The sequence below is a fragment of the Miniopterus natalensis genome, chromosome X (assembly GCF_054644295.1).
Source record: "Miniopterus natalensis isolate mMinNat1 chromosome X, mMinNat1.hap1, whole genome shotgun sequence".
Classification (NCBI taxonomy): domain Eukaryota; kingdom Metazoa; phylum Chordata; class Mammalia; order Chiroptera; family Miniopteridae; genus Miniopterus; species Miniopterus natalensis.
In genome coordinates this window covers 28,972,285-28,991,600 of record NC_142103.1, presented here as the reverse complement: position 1 = coordinate 28,991,600, position 19,316 = coordinate 28,972,285, and the positions used below count along the sequence as shown (strand labels likewise).

General features: G+C 39.0%; 1 protein-coding gene across 1 annotated transcript in view; it reads left to right on the top strand.

Moving 5' to 3' along the window:
- The first annotated feature begins 118 nt into the window (after nucleotides 1-118).
- The window catches only part of CENPI (centromere protein I), a 46,992-nt gene continuing 27,794 nt past the window's right edge, over nucleotides 119-19,316 (top strand). The window contains exons 1-10 of the mRNA XM_016195699.2: nucleotides 119-193; nucleotides 1,895-2,136; nucleotides 2,757-2,894; nucleotides 6,394-6,512; nucleotides 6,814-6,921; nucleotides 13,750-13,798; nucleotides 14,085-14,131; nucleotides 17,871-17,957; nucleotides 18,729-18,857; nucleotides 19,094-19,261. Coding sequence (XP_016051185.2) covers nucleotides 1,908-2,136; nucleotides 2,757-2,894; nucleotides 6,394-6,512; nucleotides 6,814-6,921; nucleotides 13,750-13,798; nucleotides 14,085-14,131; nucleotides 17,871-17,957; nucleotides 18,729-18,857; nucleotides 19,094-19,261 — 1,074 coding nt within the window. The 5' untranslated portion in view covers nucleotides 119-193; nucleotides 1,895-1,907. The remainder of the gene's footprint in view (nucleotides 194-1,894; nucleotides 2,137-2,756; nucleotides 2,895-6,393; nucleotides 6,513-6,813; nucleotides 6,922-13,749; nucleotides 13,799-14,084; nucleotides 14,132-17,870; nucleotides 17,958-18,728; nucleotides 18,858-19,093; nucleotides 19,262-19,316) is intronic.

Genomic DNA, 19,316 nt, shown 5'->3' with positions numbered 1-19,316 from the left:
GCGCGCGCGCGCGCGCGCGCCCGGCGCCGCCGAGCCGCAACCCAGCCAATCAGGCTTCAGCGGAGCGCGCCGCCCGGCCGGGCCGCCTCCCGCGTCCCCTCGGAAGAGCATGCGCAGGGCGGGGCCCGCCCATTTGAATCCTGGACGGGGATGTTTGAGCTCTGGAGGTCCGGGCGCCGAGGACTGTATTAGGGTAAGGCGCTTTTCAATACCGCGTGCAAGGGGGGGGCTCCGAGATCGAAGCGGATCTCCTTGACTTCGGAGCAGGACTGTCCTGCAAGATGTGGCTGGGGTCGGGTTTTCCCCCAGCCCAGGGAGGGGGTGCTGCGGGGGAGTCTTGGGAAGCTACTGGACCGGTAGACCGGGGGCAGGGGGGTCAAAAATTGCTCGCCAGCCTTTCTTTGGTAGGAACCCAAGAAACAACTCGGAACCCGGAACCTCCCGCTGGGTTAGACAGGCATATTGCTCTCCTGCTGCGGCCTCATCTGTTCTGGGGAGGTGGCACTGAGCGGCATTTGGACCATTCCCTTTGTTTTTGTCATTTGAAATGAAACATTTAGAAGTCCTCTGGGTTCCTCTCTTTTCCTCCTCCCTACATCCAGGATTTTATCAGGCCTTGCACAACCTACCTCCAGATCACATCACAAATACAATCGTTTTTTACCTTTTCCACTGCTGTACAGTAGATCTAGTTCAGGCTACGGTTATATCTGTTCTGGACTTTGCAATCCAGAATTGCTCTGCCTCACTCCTTGACGCCTTACATTCTGTTCTTCACACTGCAGCTAAAATGGTCGTAACACACAGATCAGATGGTATCACTCCCCTCTCCTAACACTCCTCCCTTCCCCAGTGTTGCCATGACACTTAAAATCCAAATTCCTTACTCTGGCCTACAGGTCCCTGTATGGAGTCCCTGGCTGCCTTTCTGACTTCATCTCCCACTGCCCTCTGCCTCTTTCATGTCACTACCTCTACCAAACCCCACTGGTGTTGGTGCTGTTTTTCTGACACACAAAGCTCTTGCTTTAAGGTCTTAGCAAGTCTTCCTCTTTCCTCTCTATGAGATACTCTTCCAGCATATCTTCACATAGCTGGTTCCTTCCTGGCATGCAAAAGTCAGTTTAAAGGTCAATCAGGGAGGCTTTCTCTGAACACTTGTTCCAAAGTAGCTTCTCACCCCTGCTCATTTCTATCACATCACTGTGTATTATATTCAATATTAGCTATATACTTATTTATTGACTCTCACACTCCTCCTCAACCCCATAAGTTTCATGAGATCAGAGACCTTGACTATTGTCTTATCCCTGGCATATAGATGATGGACTTGGCATATAGGTGATGTTCAGTAATTATTTATTGAAAAAGTGAATTAGTTAATGGGGAACTTTTCTGTTCAAAAAATCCTTAGTTTGCCACTAGTTTGACTTTTGAGCTATGCAGTTTTAACTTAGCACTGACAAAGTTGGGAGCATAAAAGATAAAAAGCAAAATCAAGGAGGGATTGGAGAAAGTAAGATTGAATTCATGGGATGGCTTAGTTTTGAATTCCCTTATGCGATATAGCCATTTTAAGGGAACTTGCTGTGTTACCTGTACTTTTACTGTTTTATTTCCCTCCAGGAAGGCCAGTTCAGCCTGTCAGTATTACCTTGGACAGTTGTTTTTCTCTATTTCTATTTAGGTCAAGGGCTTTCTGAGAAAGTTAACCTATTGGTTTTGTTGCCCAGATTTTTGTCAGGTTTTTGTGTGTGTATGTGTGTGTGTACTTGTTTTATGTTAGGTACTATGTTGTAAATGTGTGGAATACAGTCAGGTAAGGTCCCTGTCTTTGTGGAGTAAAAAGGGACAGTTTGGTTGATTAATGGTAATGACACTTATTTCTATATAGAACATGTGCAGTAATGTCAGCTCAAAAGAGAGTTAAGAACTCTCAGACACCAAAGAGAACGGCACGACGGAGTAATAGTAATCAGACTAATCTCTTGGCCTGGAAACTGAAGGAGGACCTAAGCAACTCAAAGAGCATCTCGAAACATGGACAGAACAGCCCAGTGAAAGATTCTGAACATGCTGATGCTGATGAGCAAGCAGAAGATGCTCTGCAAATAGCAGTGAGATACTTTGAGAAAGGTAAGGCAGATGGTTTTCCTTGCGAAAGTCCTATTTCTGTCAAAATATTCTAGACTTTTTTGTTAAGGAATTTTAAAGGAAAGTATTTTTTTGCTCATTCATGCTCTTGTCTTTTTAATAGACATTTATTGAGCTCTTACTACATATTGGTATGCTAGGTACTAGGTATACAACAGCAAAGCACATCCCTGGCAGAGTGGTTTCCAAACTGCTGCATGTTGGAATTACCCGAGAATCTTTAAAACATACTGACGCCTGGCACCCACTCTTAGACAATCTGATTTTATCGGTATGGGATGCAGCCTGGGCATCGGGATTTAAAGGCTCCTTAGGTGATTTCAAAGTTTGGGAACCTCTGCCCTAGTATTGAAACAGCTTGTAGTCTCAATTTAGTACTTTTAGTTAGTTTAGAACAGAGATGCCAGGGCATGATTTAGTTTTCCTCACTGAAGGTGCTATTGCTGTTAAGCATTCTAGAATTTTAAAGGCTTTGAAGGGCTTTTAGGAAGACACTTTATACATAAAGCTATTCCTTTAAAGTATCCCAAATTGTAATTGTTGAGGCTGGAGACTGAAAGAATTTTAAAAGTCCCACTATTTAATATGGTTCCTTTTTCCAGGTCCCCTTAAAACTTCACGGAGTAAAGATAAAACCTTGGAAGAACACTTGAAAACTGTGGAAAATGTGGCTTGGAAGAATGGGTTAGCTCCGGAGGAAATTGACATTCTATTAAATGTGACACTCAGTGGCAAATTTGGTATGTCAAGGGGATACATTTTTCATAAGTTTGGTACTTAGTTTTGCCTCCCACACTTTGAATTAGGTTGTTTACTGGAATCAGTTGTAGTTCTTTTTACCCCCACTATTCTCTTCATAAAACCAAAATGGGACTTTCTTACATTCCAACTACCTTGTGAGCCAAAAGTTTCTCTGTGCATATATTGAAAATGGCTAGTTATCACATATCCTTACAAGTAAAATGTATAGACTGTTGTCACCAAATGCATGGGAGCCATTTTTAGTATTTCTCGTAAGAAGAAGCATAGATAATAATTTAAATAATGTTGCTGGAAGGCACCTTGATCTACTTCATTGCCTTCAGGTTCACTTATTTATGACAGGTGCCTGTCAATGCTGTCTCCATTCCAGCGTCTGTGACCCTAACAGTCAATATGCTTTTTCTTGTTGGTTTGTTTTTGGTACAAATGCTTCCTTTCCTGTTCTAAGTTCATTTGGATGGGCGTGGGGGTGGGGTTCTTAGAAAGAAATAACATCTGGCCAGTATTCTTTTTACTTGAGAAAAATATTTTAACCTACTCTCATTTACATTCAGACTTGGAAGGTATTTTAGACCCTGTACATCTTCATTTTAAAGGTGAGGAAATTGAGACCCAGAGTGGTTAAAGAGACTTGCTTAAATGTCAGAGCTAGAACTGCAGAATTCAAATCTCCTTTACCCTTCTAGGGTTTATACTGTACCGCACTGCTCCTGGGTTTTCTACCCTCCCCCCCCTTTTTTTTTTTTGGAAAATTAAGACAACTATCAAAACTAGATACTATTTCCTGGCCCTTGCATACTGTGTTCCTTTGTATATATCCTAGTATCATGCTTACAGGTCTGTGTGTCTGTGTGTATGTGTATTTTAAAGTAACAATGTATTACTAGCTCAATTCATTATGTGACTCCCAGGTATTTTAGTTCTCTACTCTTACCTGATTAGTTCTCTGTGTTTCCCTAGAAAGTTAAATTTGACCTAATAAAACTGGCTCTTTGTGGTTTCAGATTGTTTGGTTCTAATATCTTTCCAGGATCAGTGTCTATCAAGAACAATTCTTTCTCTCCCTTCTCCCCTTAAAACATGTGTAGAATGTGCAGATGTTTTCTATTTTAGAATTTCCCTTTTCTCTTTTGATATCTCCTAAATTAATGGTTAGAAGGTTTTTATGATGTCTGCCAGGTCTTATGGCAAATGCATGCCTCTTTCAAAATGCATGCCGCAGACTTAGACACTTGTATATATGATTTAAAAAACAATCTCTAGCTTTTTAGTCTCACTTTTAATTTTTCTGTTAAGCTGGAATTTGGTTATGTCAAATGTGGCCTCCTTAACTGCTTTTCTCCCTTTTAGTTAAGTCTGTGATATCCCCCATCACTACTAGATCTTTAACATATAGCTCTTTTGCTGAATCATAATTCATATTCAGCAGCTGGTGTGCTACAAGTGTCATAATTAGGTGCAAAGAAACTTTAGACTTTTTAAAATTTATCTTTATCATAAAGTATTACAGATGTCCCTCTTTTACCCCCATTTGATCCCCTCCACCCCATGTCCACCCAGAAATTAATTTCAAAGTTATTGGAAAGTAAAAATACAGTCTGTATTGAATTTCTCCTTTGAATTTGGTACATGTGTAAAGTGTTAGTGTTCAGACTGTTTTAAACTTTAGAAGGATTAGAGGATGGGAGTGCAGAAGAAAAGAGAAAAATTAGGAACCCAAGAGTGGAAAACAGAGGTTTTTATTCTTGTGGTTCATTACCTGCCATCACTGCTGTCTTTCTTCACAGAATGATGCGGTAGAAATTGATGAGATATATTATTGCAGTTCTGTGGGATGAATATATCTAGAGATCTAATATAGTGCATGATGACTATAGTTAATAATACTGTATTGAATACTGGAAATTTGCTAAGAGTAGATTTCAGATGCTCTTACCATGCATAAAAAAATGGTAGCTATATAAGGAGGTAATATGTTAATTAACGTGACTATAATAGTCATTTCACTATGTGTATGTATATCATATCATGTCTTACATTTTTTTTTACATCTTAAATATATACAATTGTTATTTTTAAAAATAAAGAGAGGTCTTCACCCTCAGAGAAAGAAAAGACAGGTGTATAAGATGTTTCTGAGAATGCTACTTGCAGGCGAAGTTAAGAACAGCGTTATTTCAGTAAATGGATGTAATCACCATGCTGTAATGCGTATGAAACTGTTTAAAGACATATGTGAGATGTTTCTAAGAATGCTACTTGTGGGAGAAGTTGAGAACAGTTATTATAGTAAATGGAGGTGATTGCCACACTTTAAGGCATATGAAACCGTGGTTAAAGACACATGCATCCAAGAATTTTTTGAGAATTCTACTTGCATGAGAAGTTGAGAACAATGTTTTTTCGGTGTATGGTTATGATCACCACACAGGAATACAAATAAAACCGTGTTTAAATACAAAAAAAAAGAAATTAATGAGATACCTATTTAATTCTTGAAGCCTTAATAAGCAGAATATGATATAAGGCATATACAAAACTATTTGCAGCATCACTTCTCTTACAAGATGGAAGGATATTGTGGAAGCCAGAGTGTATGTATGTATGATGCAGAAATTGGACAGTATAGAATATTGCTGCCATCTAATTCCAAGGATAGCTGTTCCATTTCGCTATCCTCTCCACTTCTTTTGGGGGAGGGGTCAGGATGGAGAATACAAATTATTTATTCTTAAATGTAGCAGCCCATGTAAGATGCGTATCAGAGCTTTAAGTAAGTCAGAATCTATTGTGCCGTTAAAAATAATAACAAAAGAATAATTCTTGAAATTTTCCTGTGAGTAAAGACTTTTTTGAGGTGTAATTCACATACCATAAAATTCACACTTTTTAAAAATATGTCTTTATTGATTTCAGAGAGAGGAAGGGAAAGAGAGAGATAGAAACATCAGTGATGAGTCATTGATCGGCTGCCTCCTGCACGCCCCCTGCTGGGGATCGAGCCCGCACCCCGGGCCTGTGCCCTGTCCGGGAATTGAACTGTGACCTCCTGGATCCTAGGTCGATGCTCAATCGCTGAGCCATGCCGGCTGGACAAAATTCACACTTTTGAAGCGTCTAATTCAGGATTTTGTTTGTTTGTTTGTTTTTTAAACATTCACAGAGTTGTGCAACCGTCACCACTCTCTAATTCCCAAACATATTGTCACCCCAAAAAGAAACCTTGAACTCATCTCCCCTTTTAAAATAGAAATATTAGAGCCAAAGAATTTGCTTTATAGTTTATATTAGAAGGTAAGGCTACATTTTTGTTTTGAACTGTGGTTTGTAATGATAAGAGATGTCGAATATTACTCATGGCTTTTTATTGCCTTCAACATAAAGTGAGATTTTTAGGACCAAGAGTGAATAATAGTAAGTTTAATATTTCAAGAGCGAATAATAGTAAGGTTAACTTAGATTTTGTCTGCTTTCCAGGGAGTGCTGTAAACTCGCGGATATTGAGATGCATGATTCCAGCAACTCTAATATTAGAAGATTCTGTGATTAAGGCGGTCTCCTGGCTTTGTGTTGGCAAGTGTTGTGGTAGCACCAAGGTAATCTTTTGATGAGAAGTCCTTCAGAACCACTTTGATGATAAGTCCTTCAGAACCACTTAAGGGCCAGCAAGGACAAGCCACTTATGGAGTAATGGCACTGGCTTTTTGTGCAAAGCCTATAGTTTTGGAACAATATAGCTTGATGCAAGGACTCCGTTCAAACAGAATTTTTTACTGAGGGATAAAAATCTGTTATCTGGCTTTGTGCTAGAGGCTTCTAAAACAGCCCTGAGGGCGGAATTAAGTTCTTGTGTGCCAGTTATATTTCTCTAAAGATAAGCATTTTGTCTCTCAATAGGTACTTTTTTATCGTTGGCTGGTTGCAATGTTTGACTTCATTGATCACAAGGAGAAAATTAACTTGCTCTATGGCTTCTTTTTTGCTTCCTTGCAAGATGATGCACTGGTAAGTAAAAACCGAACAGCATCATGCATCGATCAAATAGTATGTGCTTGTGTATTGACACACCACATGTGCTTCAAAGTGCCACACAGTGTGTGTTTTCATACTTATTTGAAAAGATACCACATATAGAAAAGTATAAAGAATAATATTACACCCTTGCACCTGTCTCAGATTCACAAATATAATTTTTTTTTTACCATATTTGCTTCATGTCTTCTTTCAAGGAAATACAATGTTCCAAATATAATTAACTCCACATTGGAGTCTCTTTGCTGATTGAGAGCAGTGATTGCCAGCTTTTCCATTTTAACCACTTCCGGGGGGTCCTTTTGGTCACTTGTTCTACATTTTCTTGATCAAAACTATATAATCCCCATCAGAATTAATGAGGAGAGGATTGCTTTTCACGAGATGCCAGTAGACTTGATTTTGATTAAGTAGCATAATTATTCCCACTGAAAACATGTTCTCTAAGAAAACAATCTACTGTCCACCTGGAAGACTTTCAAGGAACATCTCTGCTGGCCATGTGAACCATTCATCTAACCAAATTCCACTAATTTTTAATAACCGACATTTCCTCTGTGCTGCATTGTGCAAGGCAATGTAGAAGATTCAAAGTTTAGCAGAGGGTTTCTGTATTCCAGGAATTTATAATCCAGTCGGGGGATTAAGGAAAGCACATAAAGTTAAGTAACTCAAGAGTTAAATGATCAAAGGCAGTATCTAATAGTGTGAGGGTAATAATTGCTGTAATATTTCCAGGAAGGCAGAGAAAACTATAAACCACAGTGATTAGAAAAAGCATTTTAAAGTGTATAGGTATTGAGCTGGGCCTTGAAACTTGAATAGGATTTGAGAGTTGATAAAAGGAGATGATGTCTGGTATGACAGGAATATTCAAGGGAAGTTACATGATGTGTAAGCTGCGTTTCAGGAGACCTTAAATAGACTGACTTACAGTTGACGTCAGGCAGTGGTGGGTGGCAAAACTTAAAACGCTGGGCGAGGAGAGATTGTAGAAGTTTCTGAATGTGATGGTGAGGAAACGAACTTTATACTCTACCCAGTTGGGAAATCGTTGAAGAAGTTTGGGCAGAACATGTTGAAAGGAACTTTGTAAGAAGCTGTACCTAGTGCCAAACAATATGAATTAGGAGGGAGGCTAGAGTCAGGAAGACTAGTTAGGAGATTAATATGATAATCCAGGTATAACATGATAAAGTCCTAGACTGGCAATTGTCAAATGGTTTATGGACCCCTTGAGGCTCCCTGAAACCCTTTCAGGAGGTCCGGGAGGTCACAATTATTTTCTTAGCAATATCAAGATATATGTGCTGTTTTCACTGTGTTTGCATTTGCACCGATGGTGCTAAAGCAATGGTGGGTAAAACTGGTGCCTTAGCACAAATCAGGACCATGGAGCCAAACTGTGCTAGTGGTCATTGTATTCTTCACTGCAGTAAAAAACAAAAGCATTAGTTTCTCTTAAGAATGTCCCAAATGGCCCTGGCCGGTTTTGCTCAACCCCCTAGTGGTTCGAGCCTCGGCCCTCAGACTGAAGGGTCCCAGGTTTGATTCTGGCCAAGGGCATGTACTTCGGTTGCAGGCTTCATCCTGGCCCCGATCTGGGCGCATGCAGGAGGCAACCAGTCGATGTCTGTCTGTCTGTCTGTCTGTCTGTCTGTCTGTCTGTCTCTCTCTCTCTCTCTCTGTGTGTGTGTGTGTGTGTGTGTGTGTCTGTCTCTATCTCTGTCTCTCTCTCCCTTCTACTCTTTCTGAAAAAGCAATGGAAAAAATATCCTTGGGTGAGGATTTAAAAAAAAGTCCGAAATGAAGTAGAAAAAAATTAATTCGTTATTTTTATGAAATTTCTACCTTCAAGACATGCCTTTAATATTTTGTGTGATGAAATGGAAAGCACAAATAAATCTCTTCTGCATACTAAAGTATAATAGGTGTCCTGAGGAAAAGCACTTGTACAATTGAGTTGGGAGCTAAACTGTCTGCCTATTTTCATGGAATACCATTTTAAATTGAAAGAATGAGTGACATATAAACTATGGTTATTCAGACTTGGGTATTTGGCAGATGGTGAGCCTGTCATTTCAAAGAAAACAAATGGCAATATTTGTTGCCAGTGATCAAACTTGAGCTTTCAAGCAAACATTGAAAGTTTGGAAAATTTGTATCTGTTATTGTAAACTTGACAGCTTCCCAGTACTTAAAGACTTTTCTGATGAGATTGGTAGTAGCAGTATTAATGAATGTGATTTTTAGATATTGTGTAATTAAATGTGTCAATATTTGAAACTCAGTGAACCAGTATATTCCAGATGATATTATAAAATCATGCATGGCTAAAAGATTCATTCAAAATGCAAGGTATATCAATGAATTTTAATGGAACAGAGTAAAAAAGAGTTCACTGATAAGGTTTCAGATTCCACATTGCAGCTAACCCTTAGGGAACTACTACTTAATCAAGTTTTGGTGGAGACCAAAGACTAATATCCACAATTTTCTGAAAAGGCTATCAAAATACTCCTTTCTTTTCTAACTACATATCTGTGTGAGGCTAGATTTTCTTCATGTACTTCGATCAGAACAGCATATCTATTTTTTTAATTTAATATTTTTTTTTATTTTTCAATTACAGATGACATACAATATTATATTAGTCTCAGATGTACAACCCAGTGATTAGATATTATATAAGTTACTAAATGATCACCCTGATAAATCTCGTACCCATCTACACCATACATAGTTATTACAGTATTACTAAGTTGCCTGTGCTGTACTTTACATCCCTGTGCCTATTCTGTAACTACCAATTTGTACTTAATCCCTTCAACTTGCTCACCCATCACCCTGACCTCCCTCCCATCTGGCAATCATCAAAATAGAACAGCATATCTTAACATGTTTGATGAAGTGGAGAATCCAACTGTATTCTATTATTTGAGGCTTAAATTCCAAGCACTAGGTGTGGGTTTTTTTATTTTTATTTTTTATAAATATGTCTTTATTGATTTCAGAGAGAGGAAGGGAGAGGGAGAGAGAGAAACATCAATGATGAGAGAGTCATTGATCGGCTGCCTCCTGCATGCCCCCGACTGGAGATCGAGCCCGAAACCCGGGCATGTGCCCTGCCCGGGAATCGAACATTGATCTCCTGGATCCTAAGTTAATGCTCAACCACTGAGCCACGCCCGGCCTGGCACTAGGTGTTTTTATATACACAGTATTTCATCAACTGTAAGATATCATCATTTGTGCCTGGCCAGTGTTGCTCAGTGGTTGAGCATCCACCCATGAACCAAGAGGTCCCTGGTTTGATTCCCCATCAGGACACATGCCCAGGTTGCAGGCTTGATCCCCAGTGGGGGACATGTAGGAGGCAACCAATCAGTGTCTGTCTCTTGTTGATGTTTCTACCTCTAGTTCCCTCTCCCTTCCTCTATATTTTAAAGAGCATGTATCTATAAAAAAAAGATACCATCATTTTTAAGATACATCATTGTCTTATGAACCACTATGAAAAGAAATGTTAGTCTCTGGAAAGTTTTTTTTTTCTGGTTCTGTAACATAAAATTTATCATTTTAAGTATTTTTTAAAATATGTTTTTATTGATTTCAGAGAGAGGGAGAGAGAGAATCAAACCATGACCTTCTGGTTTATAGGGCGATGCTCAACCACTGAGCCACACTGGCCAGGCCATTTTAAGTATTTTTATGTATATAATTAATTGGCATCAGTTACATTCACAATGTTGTATAATATCACTACTACTTCCAGAACTTTTTTTTTTTTTTTTTTATATCACCCCAAGGATATTTTTTCTATTGCTTTTCAAAGAGAGGGAGAGAGAGAGAGAAAGAGAGAAACATCGATGTGAGAAAGACACATCAATTGGCTGCCTCCTGCACGCGCCCCGGTGGGGGGTAGGGATCGAGACTGCAAGTGAGGTACATGCCCTTGCCTGGAATCAAACCTGAGGCCCTTCAGTCCACGGGCCGATGCTCTAACCACCGGGCCAAACTGGCTAGGGCTAAGCTGGAACCACTTTAAATTCTTCACTTGAGGTTTTCTTGGTCATATCACTAGTGTAAATTCAAACTGCAGACCTACATAAGGCCCAGCTTCTGGTTATAAATTATTGGGAGAGGCTTGTCCTGTGGTACACAAGAGCAGATGAGTGATGATTAGTATGTGTTTGACTCTCCCTTACTTTTGACATCTGTTTTAACCTCATATTGCTTTTATTCATAAACTGAACTAATTGTAAATGAATTCTGTGTTTACACATACTTCGTAAAAAATGAGAAATAATAAAGCATGCTTTCCCCTTTTTTATAGTGACTCACTCAACTGAGTTCTTCCAGACAGGGACCGAGCCTTTTATAACCCAAGTATTTGGTACTACAGTTCATGGCACACAGAATGTAAACTTCTCAAGAGCAGACCTCTTTGTCTTTTTTATTCACTGCTCAATAAATTTGTTTCATGAGTGAATGAATGGGTAGGAACTACTAATAAATGTTTGTCAGATCAGTTTCGATATACTTGAGTAGTTTTCATGATGCTGACTAGAGAGCTTCTTGCTCAGCTGGAGGGAGAGAAGGGGGCCTACTTTTTTTCTCTTTCCTCTATATTTTATATTTATTTATTTATTTTAAAAGCTGATATTTTATTTATTTATTTATTTTTTAAATATGTCTTTATTGATTTCAGAGAGAGGAAGCGAGAGGAAGAGACAGAGATAGAAACATCAATGATGAGAGAGTCATTGATCAAGCCCGCAACCCGGGCATGTGCCCTGACCGGGAATCGAACCCTGATCTCCTGGATCCTAGGTCGATGCTCAACCGCTGAGCCACGCCCGGCCGGGCTCCTCTATATTTTAAAAATATTTATTGGAGTATAATATACATACAGAAAATTGCCTGTTTCATAAGTGATCAGCTCGATTTTTATAAATACATTTGTGCAAGTATCACCCGGATCAAGAAATAGGGAGCCTGACTTTTAAAAGCACTACTTCAGAAAAGTCATATTCATATAATTTGGTGGGAGCCTGCCTCTGGAGTGATGCAGATACGGTGATTAGCTATTTGCCTGAAATTATAAAGTCGTAGGTACATCTGAGTTTTTCCTTTCTAGATGGGATTAACGGAGAATGTCAGATGTCAGATTTCCTATGCTGTTTAGTGGCTAGGGCAAGTGACTGTGTGACATTTCATACTCAACATGATAAATAGTGTTACTAATGGTACATATTTTAGGGATGTGAGATAATGAGTTTTTTTACTGGCAGATGAGGTCCTAATATATTTTCTATATATTCTTCCTTTAAAAAAAGGATCTTATATCTAAATTCATTCTTCTCACAAGTTTGTCCAGATTCCTTTTTTTTTTTTTTGGTTAATCCAGAGGATATTTTTTCCATTGATTTTTAGAGTAGAAGGGAGGGAGGGAGGGAGGGAGGGAGGGAGGGAGGAAGAGAGAGAGAGGGAGAGAGGGAGACATTGATTGGTTGCCTCCCACACTCGATCAGTGACCAGGTACGTGCCCTTGACTGGGAATCGAACCCGAGACCTTTTGGTGCTCGGGCCTTCGCTCTATCCACAGCCACACTGACTGGGGCGTGTCCAGAGTCCTTCTGAATCCACTGCTGAGTAGAGGAGAGGCAATATGGAATGTCATACTTTAGACTTTAAACTTTAGAGTCATGACTACCAAAATACAAGTTTGTTTTTAAAATGTCTGTTTTAGCCCAGCCGGCGTGGCTCGGCAGCTGAGCATCGACCTAGGATCCAGGAGATCGCAGTTCGATTCCCGGTCAGGGCACAGGCCGGGGTTGCGGGCTCGATCCCCAGCAGGGGGCGTGCAGGAGGCAGCAGATCAGTGTTTCTCTCTCATTGAAATTTCTCCCTCTCCCTTCCTCTCTCTGAAATCAATAAAATATATTTTTTTAAAAATAAAAAGTCTGTTTTACCTTTTCTAGTCCCATTAAATAATTTATTTTTCAATTTCCTAACATCTGGAGCAGGTGTTTGGCAATTTTTTTTTTTTTTAAGGGCTAGGTAGTAAATATTTAGGCTTGAGGGCCATAATGTCCCTGTCACAACTACCAACTCTGCTGGTGTAGTGAAAGCAGCTATAGATAATACATAAAGGAATGAGTATGGCTGTGTTCCAGTAAAATTGATTAAAAACAGGTGCACCAGAGTTCGCTGACCCCTGATCTAGAATAAAACCTTAACAAGTGGACACTCAAAATGAGATGGTGTAATGGAATTAGTCATTCAGTAATTTAAGTAACAAACTTATTGAGTATATGCTATTTGCCAAAGCCAGGGCTAAATGGTAAATTAAATTATGGTGTTACATCCACTCACTAGAATATTAAGATCATTGAAAATGGTCATTTTGAAGACCAAATAACATGGGGAAATGCTTTTAAGTGGGAATTCGGGATAAAAGTTTTAGGTTTCTCTCTTAATAAATATGGACTTCTAGAAGGAATATATGAATTTTTGTTAGGTAGAAGGAGTTTTTCTATTTTTCAGACTGTCTGTGGTGTTTTTATATACCAAAAATAATTTTTAAAATAGCATTATAGGATACCAGTTAAAACTGTTGTTTGTAATCACTACTGTGTAGTATGAAAAAGAGAAGCTTTGTAAAACTATTACTCAGTGATGTCCTGAAGCCTTTTGACTTAATCAATGTAAGATTGACATTTGAGAAGAATGTGTTGCTGTTCTGTTCAAGATGTATTATCATTTCTCTGTTTTTTAAAGTTTTTTTTCTTTTAACAGTGCCCTTATGTCTGCCATTTCTTGTATTTACTTACCAAAAAAGAGAATGGTGAGTGTTTTTATTCCAGTTATATTACACCCACTCTGGAATTAGCATTTGTATTGGCCTTTATAAAATTAACTGTTAGCATTAGTGCTGTGACAGGATTTTGTGGGAATTGCTTTTTAGTGCTTTTATCTAAGAGCATCTGTTTAATGGCTTAACTGAACAGGGTGTTTATATTCTTGATGTGTTGTAAGAAGCAGCTATATGAGCCACATGGGTTCTTTTTATTCTGAGCCACATGCATAGTACTTTTTCTTTTTTCTTTCTTTTTTTTTTTTACCTTTACTAGTTAAACCGTTTCGTGTGAGAAAACTGCTTGATCTGCAGGCAAAAATGGTGAGTTCCAAAAAGACCCAAAATCTAGCCAGTGTACTCTGTGATAGGTCTTGGGCTAGGCTTTGGGGATATAAAGTGGAACGAGTCATTACCTTCAAGGAGCTTATTGCCCAGGCAAGTCAGTCAGCAAAGTAAAACAACCCAACTGGAGTCAAGGAGGAGTGGTGATGCTCTCGAGAAATGTTAAGGGTTGAGCAGGATTTAACTAGGCCAAGAAGGAGGAAGAGCAGGGCGCTCCTGGCAGGAAGGAACAGCACCAACAAAGGCGTGTAGATGTTAAACAGCAGAAAATATTTAGGGAACTGGGTTGGTATGGCTGGAAAAATAAATGTCAGGGAGTAGTCAGAAACAACCGCTTTATTTTATTAAAATAAAGTGACCAGCTTATATTTTGTGTGGATGTGAGCTAGGAAAACATTCTTTTCTGGATACTTAAACTTCACTGTGTTCCCTGACCGTTATCTCTTGTCCTTACAGCTCTCTTGCATTGTTATTTCCACTATACCTGCCAGGTAACAGAAGCCTGTGAAGCTTTGGCTAGAAAACAATAGGAAGTTGTAGTGCCTATGCCTAACCGCTGCAACCTGCAGGACCTGCCCGAAGGCATTCAGATTTAATGAAAAAACACAAACACGTGCACATTTGTGCTTCTCCAGTGTGAGGTTTCTTGTTAGTACGATTCAATGCTTGTTCTTGTTTTATAGCTTCCTGTTTTGGTTCTAGGGGAGCAATATCTTCTCTTTGCTCTGAGAGGGTATTAATGACAATGTTTTTGTTCAAATCGAATAGAAATTATGAAAAGATGTACTTTTTTCTATGTTAACAGCAAAACATTTCAACAGAATAAGAAAATTCTTACCATAAGTAAATAAGATCTTGCTGATTTGTATTAACCGAAACAGTGTATGTTCAAGTATATGATTTAGTACATGATTGTCTAAAAATTTTAAACCCAAACATTAATTATATGGCTTCATTATTAACATTCTATATAGTACATTGCTAAGTTATTCCATTATCAATGCCCTTTATAAAGATACATTCATAAAATTGTTTTGATTAGCTGGATTTTGGTAAATTTGTTCAAGTCCAATAATATGAAGCCAAGAAGACATAGCCGTGCTCACATGTAACTGAACGTATAGAATGGTAACAGCCATAATCAGCACATGAGAACAAATATATTGGATATGTGAATTTCTGGTACCTGTAAAGACATGTATCCCTTCTGTACCCATTCATGTCCCATAACTCCTGCTCCACGGAGGAAACAAAATGCAGAAATTGTATTTCTGATGGCAAGCATAAATGGTGGGAAGTGGAGAAGGCATGTTGTTATTTTATAAGCACCAGGGCCTGTTGAGAGCAACCTTTGGAACAGAAAGGGGGAGTAAGGTCTCATCCTAAGGGTTGGTGAGGACGGTTTCTGGGATTCTTCTTCTACCAGACACGAGCCTCTGTGACTTGGGCTGTGATTTTTTTTTTTTTTTTATGTTCTCAGATTTGCCTCTGTTTCCTCAGAGTTCCTTTCTTTAGTTTAGTTCCTTTCATGGTAGAGGCTTTTCTCTAATGCCTAGTAAACCTTGTTTGTTCATATTTAATAAGAAAGCACTAAAATGGTGATTGGAAACGTGCGTGTGCGCGCAGGACTTGTTCATTGTCAGATCTTGATGTTTCTTTAATTGGGGAGCCCCCTAGATGACTGTGTCACTTTTCCCAGAGAGAAATTCTGTCTCTCCTGTCTAGGGGTTGTATTAGTCAGCTCTCTCCAGAGAAACAGAACCAATAGGATGTGTGTGTGTGTTTAAAGAGATTTATTATAAGGAATTGACTCACTTATGATTAGGGAGACTAGCAAGTCCAAAATCTGTAGGGTAGGCCAGCAGGCTGGAGACCCAGGAGAGCTGATGTTCTAGTTTCAATCCAAAGGCAGTCTGCTGGAGAATTCTCTCTCGCTTCTGGGAAGTTGGACTTTTGTTCTATATAGTCCTTCAACTGATTGAACGAGGCCCACCTGCATCATGGAGGGCAGTCTGCTTTACTCAAAGCCCATTGACTTAAAATACAAAAACACCTTCACAGAAACACCCAGAATAATGTTTGACTAAATACCTGAGCACCCCACGGCCCAGACAAGTTGACGCATAAAATCAACCATCGCAGGGACAGGAACCTGGCTGCCAGGACTCTGGGATATAAGCAGTGGAAAGGGGAGGAGAGAGGTCCTGGTACACCTTCCCTCTGTTGTGCCTGCTGCCTGAGCCCAGCTTCATCCTCAGAGAGTAAACCCTGATGTTTGCGTTCAGGTGTAGCGAAGGAATTTGGGGTTCTAACTACTTACTTAGGCTTTCACCCAGTCCTGTTTTTTGCCCCTCCCTCTTGCAGCTCCACTTTTCAGAGGGAGCTTGTTCTGCAAATTCCTGACTCTTTCTGGGAGTTATCAAGCATGAATCTACTGCTTTTGAGGAGTTTTTCTGCTGCTGCTTTAGGCTTCGTTTTCTCTGTTCTGTTAAGTTGGTTACTGTTTGTTCATCTTCATTCTAGGTTTCAAAGTCTTGTTGAGATCTCTCATTTGCTGTTGTCTCCTCTCGTGTTCTCTTTGAACTTGTGCTTTCTGCCTTTTTCATTCCTTTACTTTTTCGTGGTGCTTTGGGAAGACACAGAGTTAAAAACATGCGTCCAGTATGCCGTGTTTAACTGAAAGTTTCCCTTTTTTTTTTGAAAAGAGAGTGTTAACTTTTTAACAACCAAGATGGGTTTAGTCAAGTAGGCAATAAATTCTAAAGTTCTCTCCACTACTAAATATTTGCTCTATCCAAAAACATTTCAACTGAAAACACACACTCTGATACTAATTGATATGAGTAGCTGTACAGAGATCAGAAGGTATTTCAGCATAAATAAACTGGGCCATTTTGTTAAAATAAATTTAATTTCAAGAAGCTGTTATAAAATAGGGATACTGTATTTCTAAGCCCCATTTTCTGCCTTCCTTATTTTGTACAGCATTTGATTCAACAAAGTTGTACTGTGATAAAGCAATTTGGTTACTTCCTTGGAATTCATTTTAGTGGTATGCTATCTCTGGATAGCCAGATATATCAAACACATGTATCCAGCAGTAATGACTTCTGTAATTGTAAAATTAATGTTTTTGTTAAGACTTGTTTCAGTTATAGGAAGCAGCTTGTCTGCTTCATACCAATTGTTAGATTTCCTAATCAGTTTTTCAGGAATTATGATAATGTACTAATATTTCCTTTGCTCTGTTTTCTTGGCTTCCCTTTTTGTCTTCCGCTTTCCTGTTCAAATCAAGAATGAATAAACTTTGAGTCCTGCATATGCTACCAGTGAGAGTAAGCTATGCTAGCAGTAATCACTGAGCATTTACAAACAAAGAACAATTCAATGGTATTCAGACAAATTATGTTCTTATCTAGACTTCAGTAGTCACTGATAAGCGTAAGGCATGGGCGGAGAAGAAGAGAGAAAATATAAGGAAGAAGTAAAATAGAAGGAAAGGTCATAAAAGAGAAGACAACAGGCTGGCGAGGGTTGTCTTATAATAGCTGATTTAAATGCCTGGTTACTCATTCCTTGGTTTTCTATAGCATTTCCCATAGTGATATTGCATAGTAAAATTAGGACGTGAATATATGTTTAATCTGTTTATTTTGTTGTTACTCTTTTTTCTTATTGACTACAGAACTGAAAATTAAAAACTCTCATTTTATTTCAGGGAAGGCAGCCTTATCTCCATGCTTTGTTGTCGCTGTATAAGCTCTTTGCTCCCACTTTGATTTCTGTATCTTTGCCTGTAAAGAAGGTAAGGGATTAAGGAGTGGTAAGTCATATTGAGATTGAAATACGTTATTTTTTATTAACTTATAGATTTAGATTGAAATGAATACAGCATACTTTTTTATTTTTAAAAATACTTTTTAAGATTTATTTTTATTTTTATTGTTCAATTATTTTTTTATTGATTTTAGAGAGAGGAAGGGAGGAGAAACATCCATCAGCTGCCTCCTGTACGCCCCCTACTGGGGATCGAGCTGGAGATTCCTGGGCATGTGCCCTGACCGGGAATTGAGCCGGCGACCTTTTGGCGCACAGGGTGATGCTCAACCAACTGAACCACACTGGCCAGGGCTTTCATTGATTTTTAGAGAGAGAGGAAGGGGGAGAGAGAGAGAAACATCGATGTGAGAGCTACACATCAATTGCCTGCCTCCTACACGACCCCCACTGGGGATCTAGCCTGCAACTCGCACATGTGCCCTGACCGGGAACCGAACCCGCAACCTTTTGGTGAACCGGATGACGCCCATCTAACTGAGTCACACTGGCCAGGGCAGCATACTGTTTTAATATCTAATATTGTGGCACTGTTTCTGGGAGGGTTTTTTAGGGATTGGCACTTTGATTCCATTTGATGTTCTGAAGATTCTTGATAAGTAAAAAATCTTTAAGTTGATTTGCACGGGTGCAAAATATTTTATAATCAATATACTTTCAGTTAATGAAGCGTTTTAGATTTTATGTCTCTTCAACTTATGGGTACCTAGTCTTATTTATCTTACATCCAAATTTATAGATCTCTTTTAAGAACTCAGAGAATCTGTGGAAGACAGCTCTAGTTGCTGTGAGGCAAAGGAATCAGGGACCTTCTCCAGAACCTCTGAAGCTGATGTTAGGTCCAGCTAATGCTCGTCCTAGAAAAAGAGTAAGTATCTAAAACCTCAAATGACTTTGTGAGGCCTACTTTTCTTAAATCCAAGCAATAACCATTCAGATGTTGGAAGAGATTATAGCTATTTAAATACATTTTTATTACCCAGGATTCTATGCAAACAACATTAAGACTCCATTCATTGAACCACCTTAACAACTGCTTTTACATTTGTAGTTTGTAGTCTGTTTAGTTTATTGATAGATTATTTTATTGTCTTTCTCCTTTAGAAATGGAATTCTCACTCACTTATACCAGTGCTAAATTCCAGTAGCCACAGTAAAGAATGTGGAAAAAAAGGGATGAGTCTTTCTGATTATCTCAGTAGGAAGAGAGCATTTCCAATAGAACAACTTAAAAGCTTCCCTCAACTCTTACAGAACATTCATTGCTTAGAGGTATGTGACTGGATCATGTGCTGATTTACATTTTCCATTTGTTCCTCATGACCTT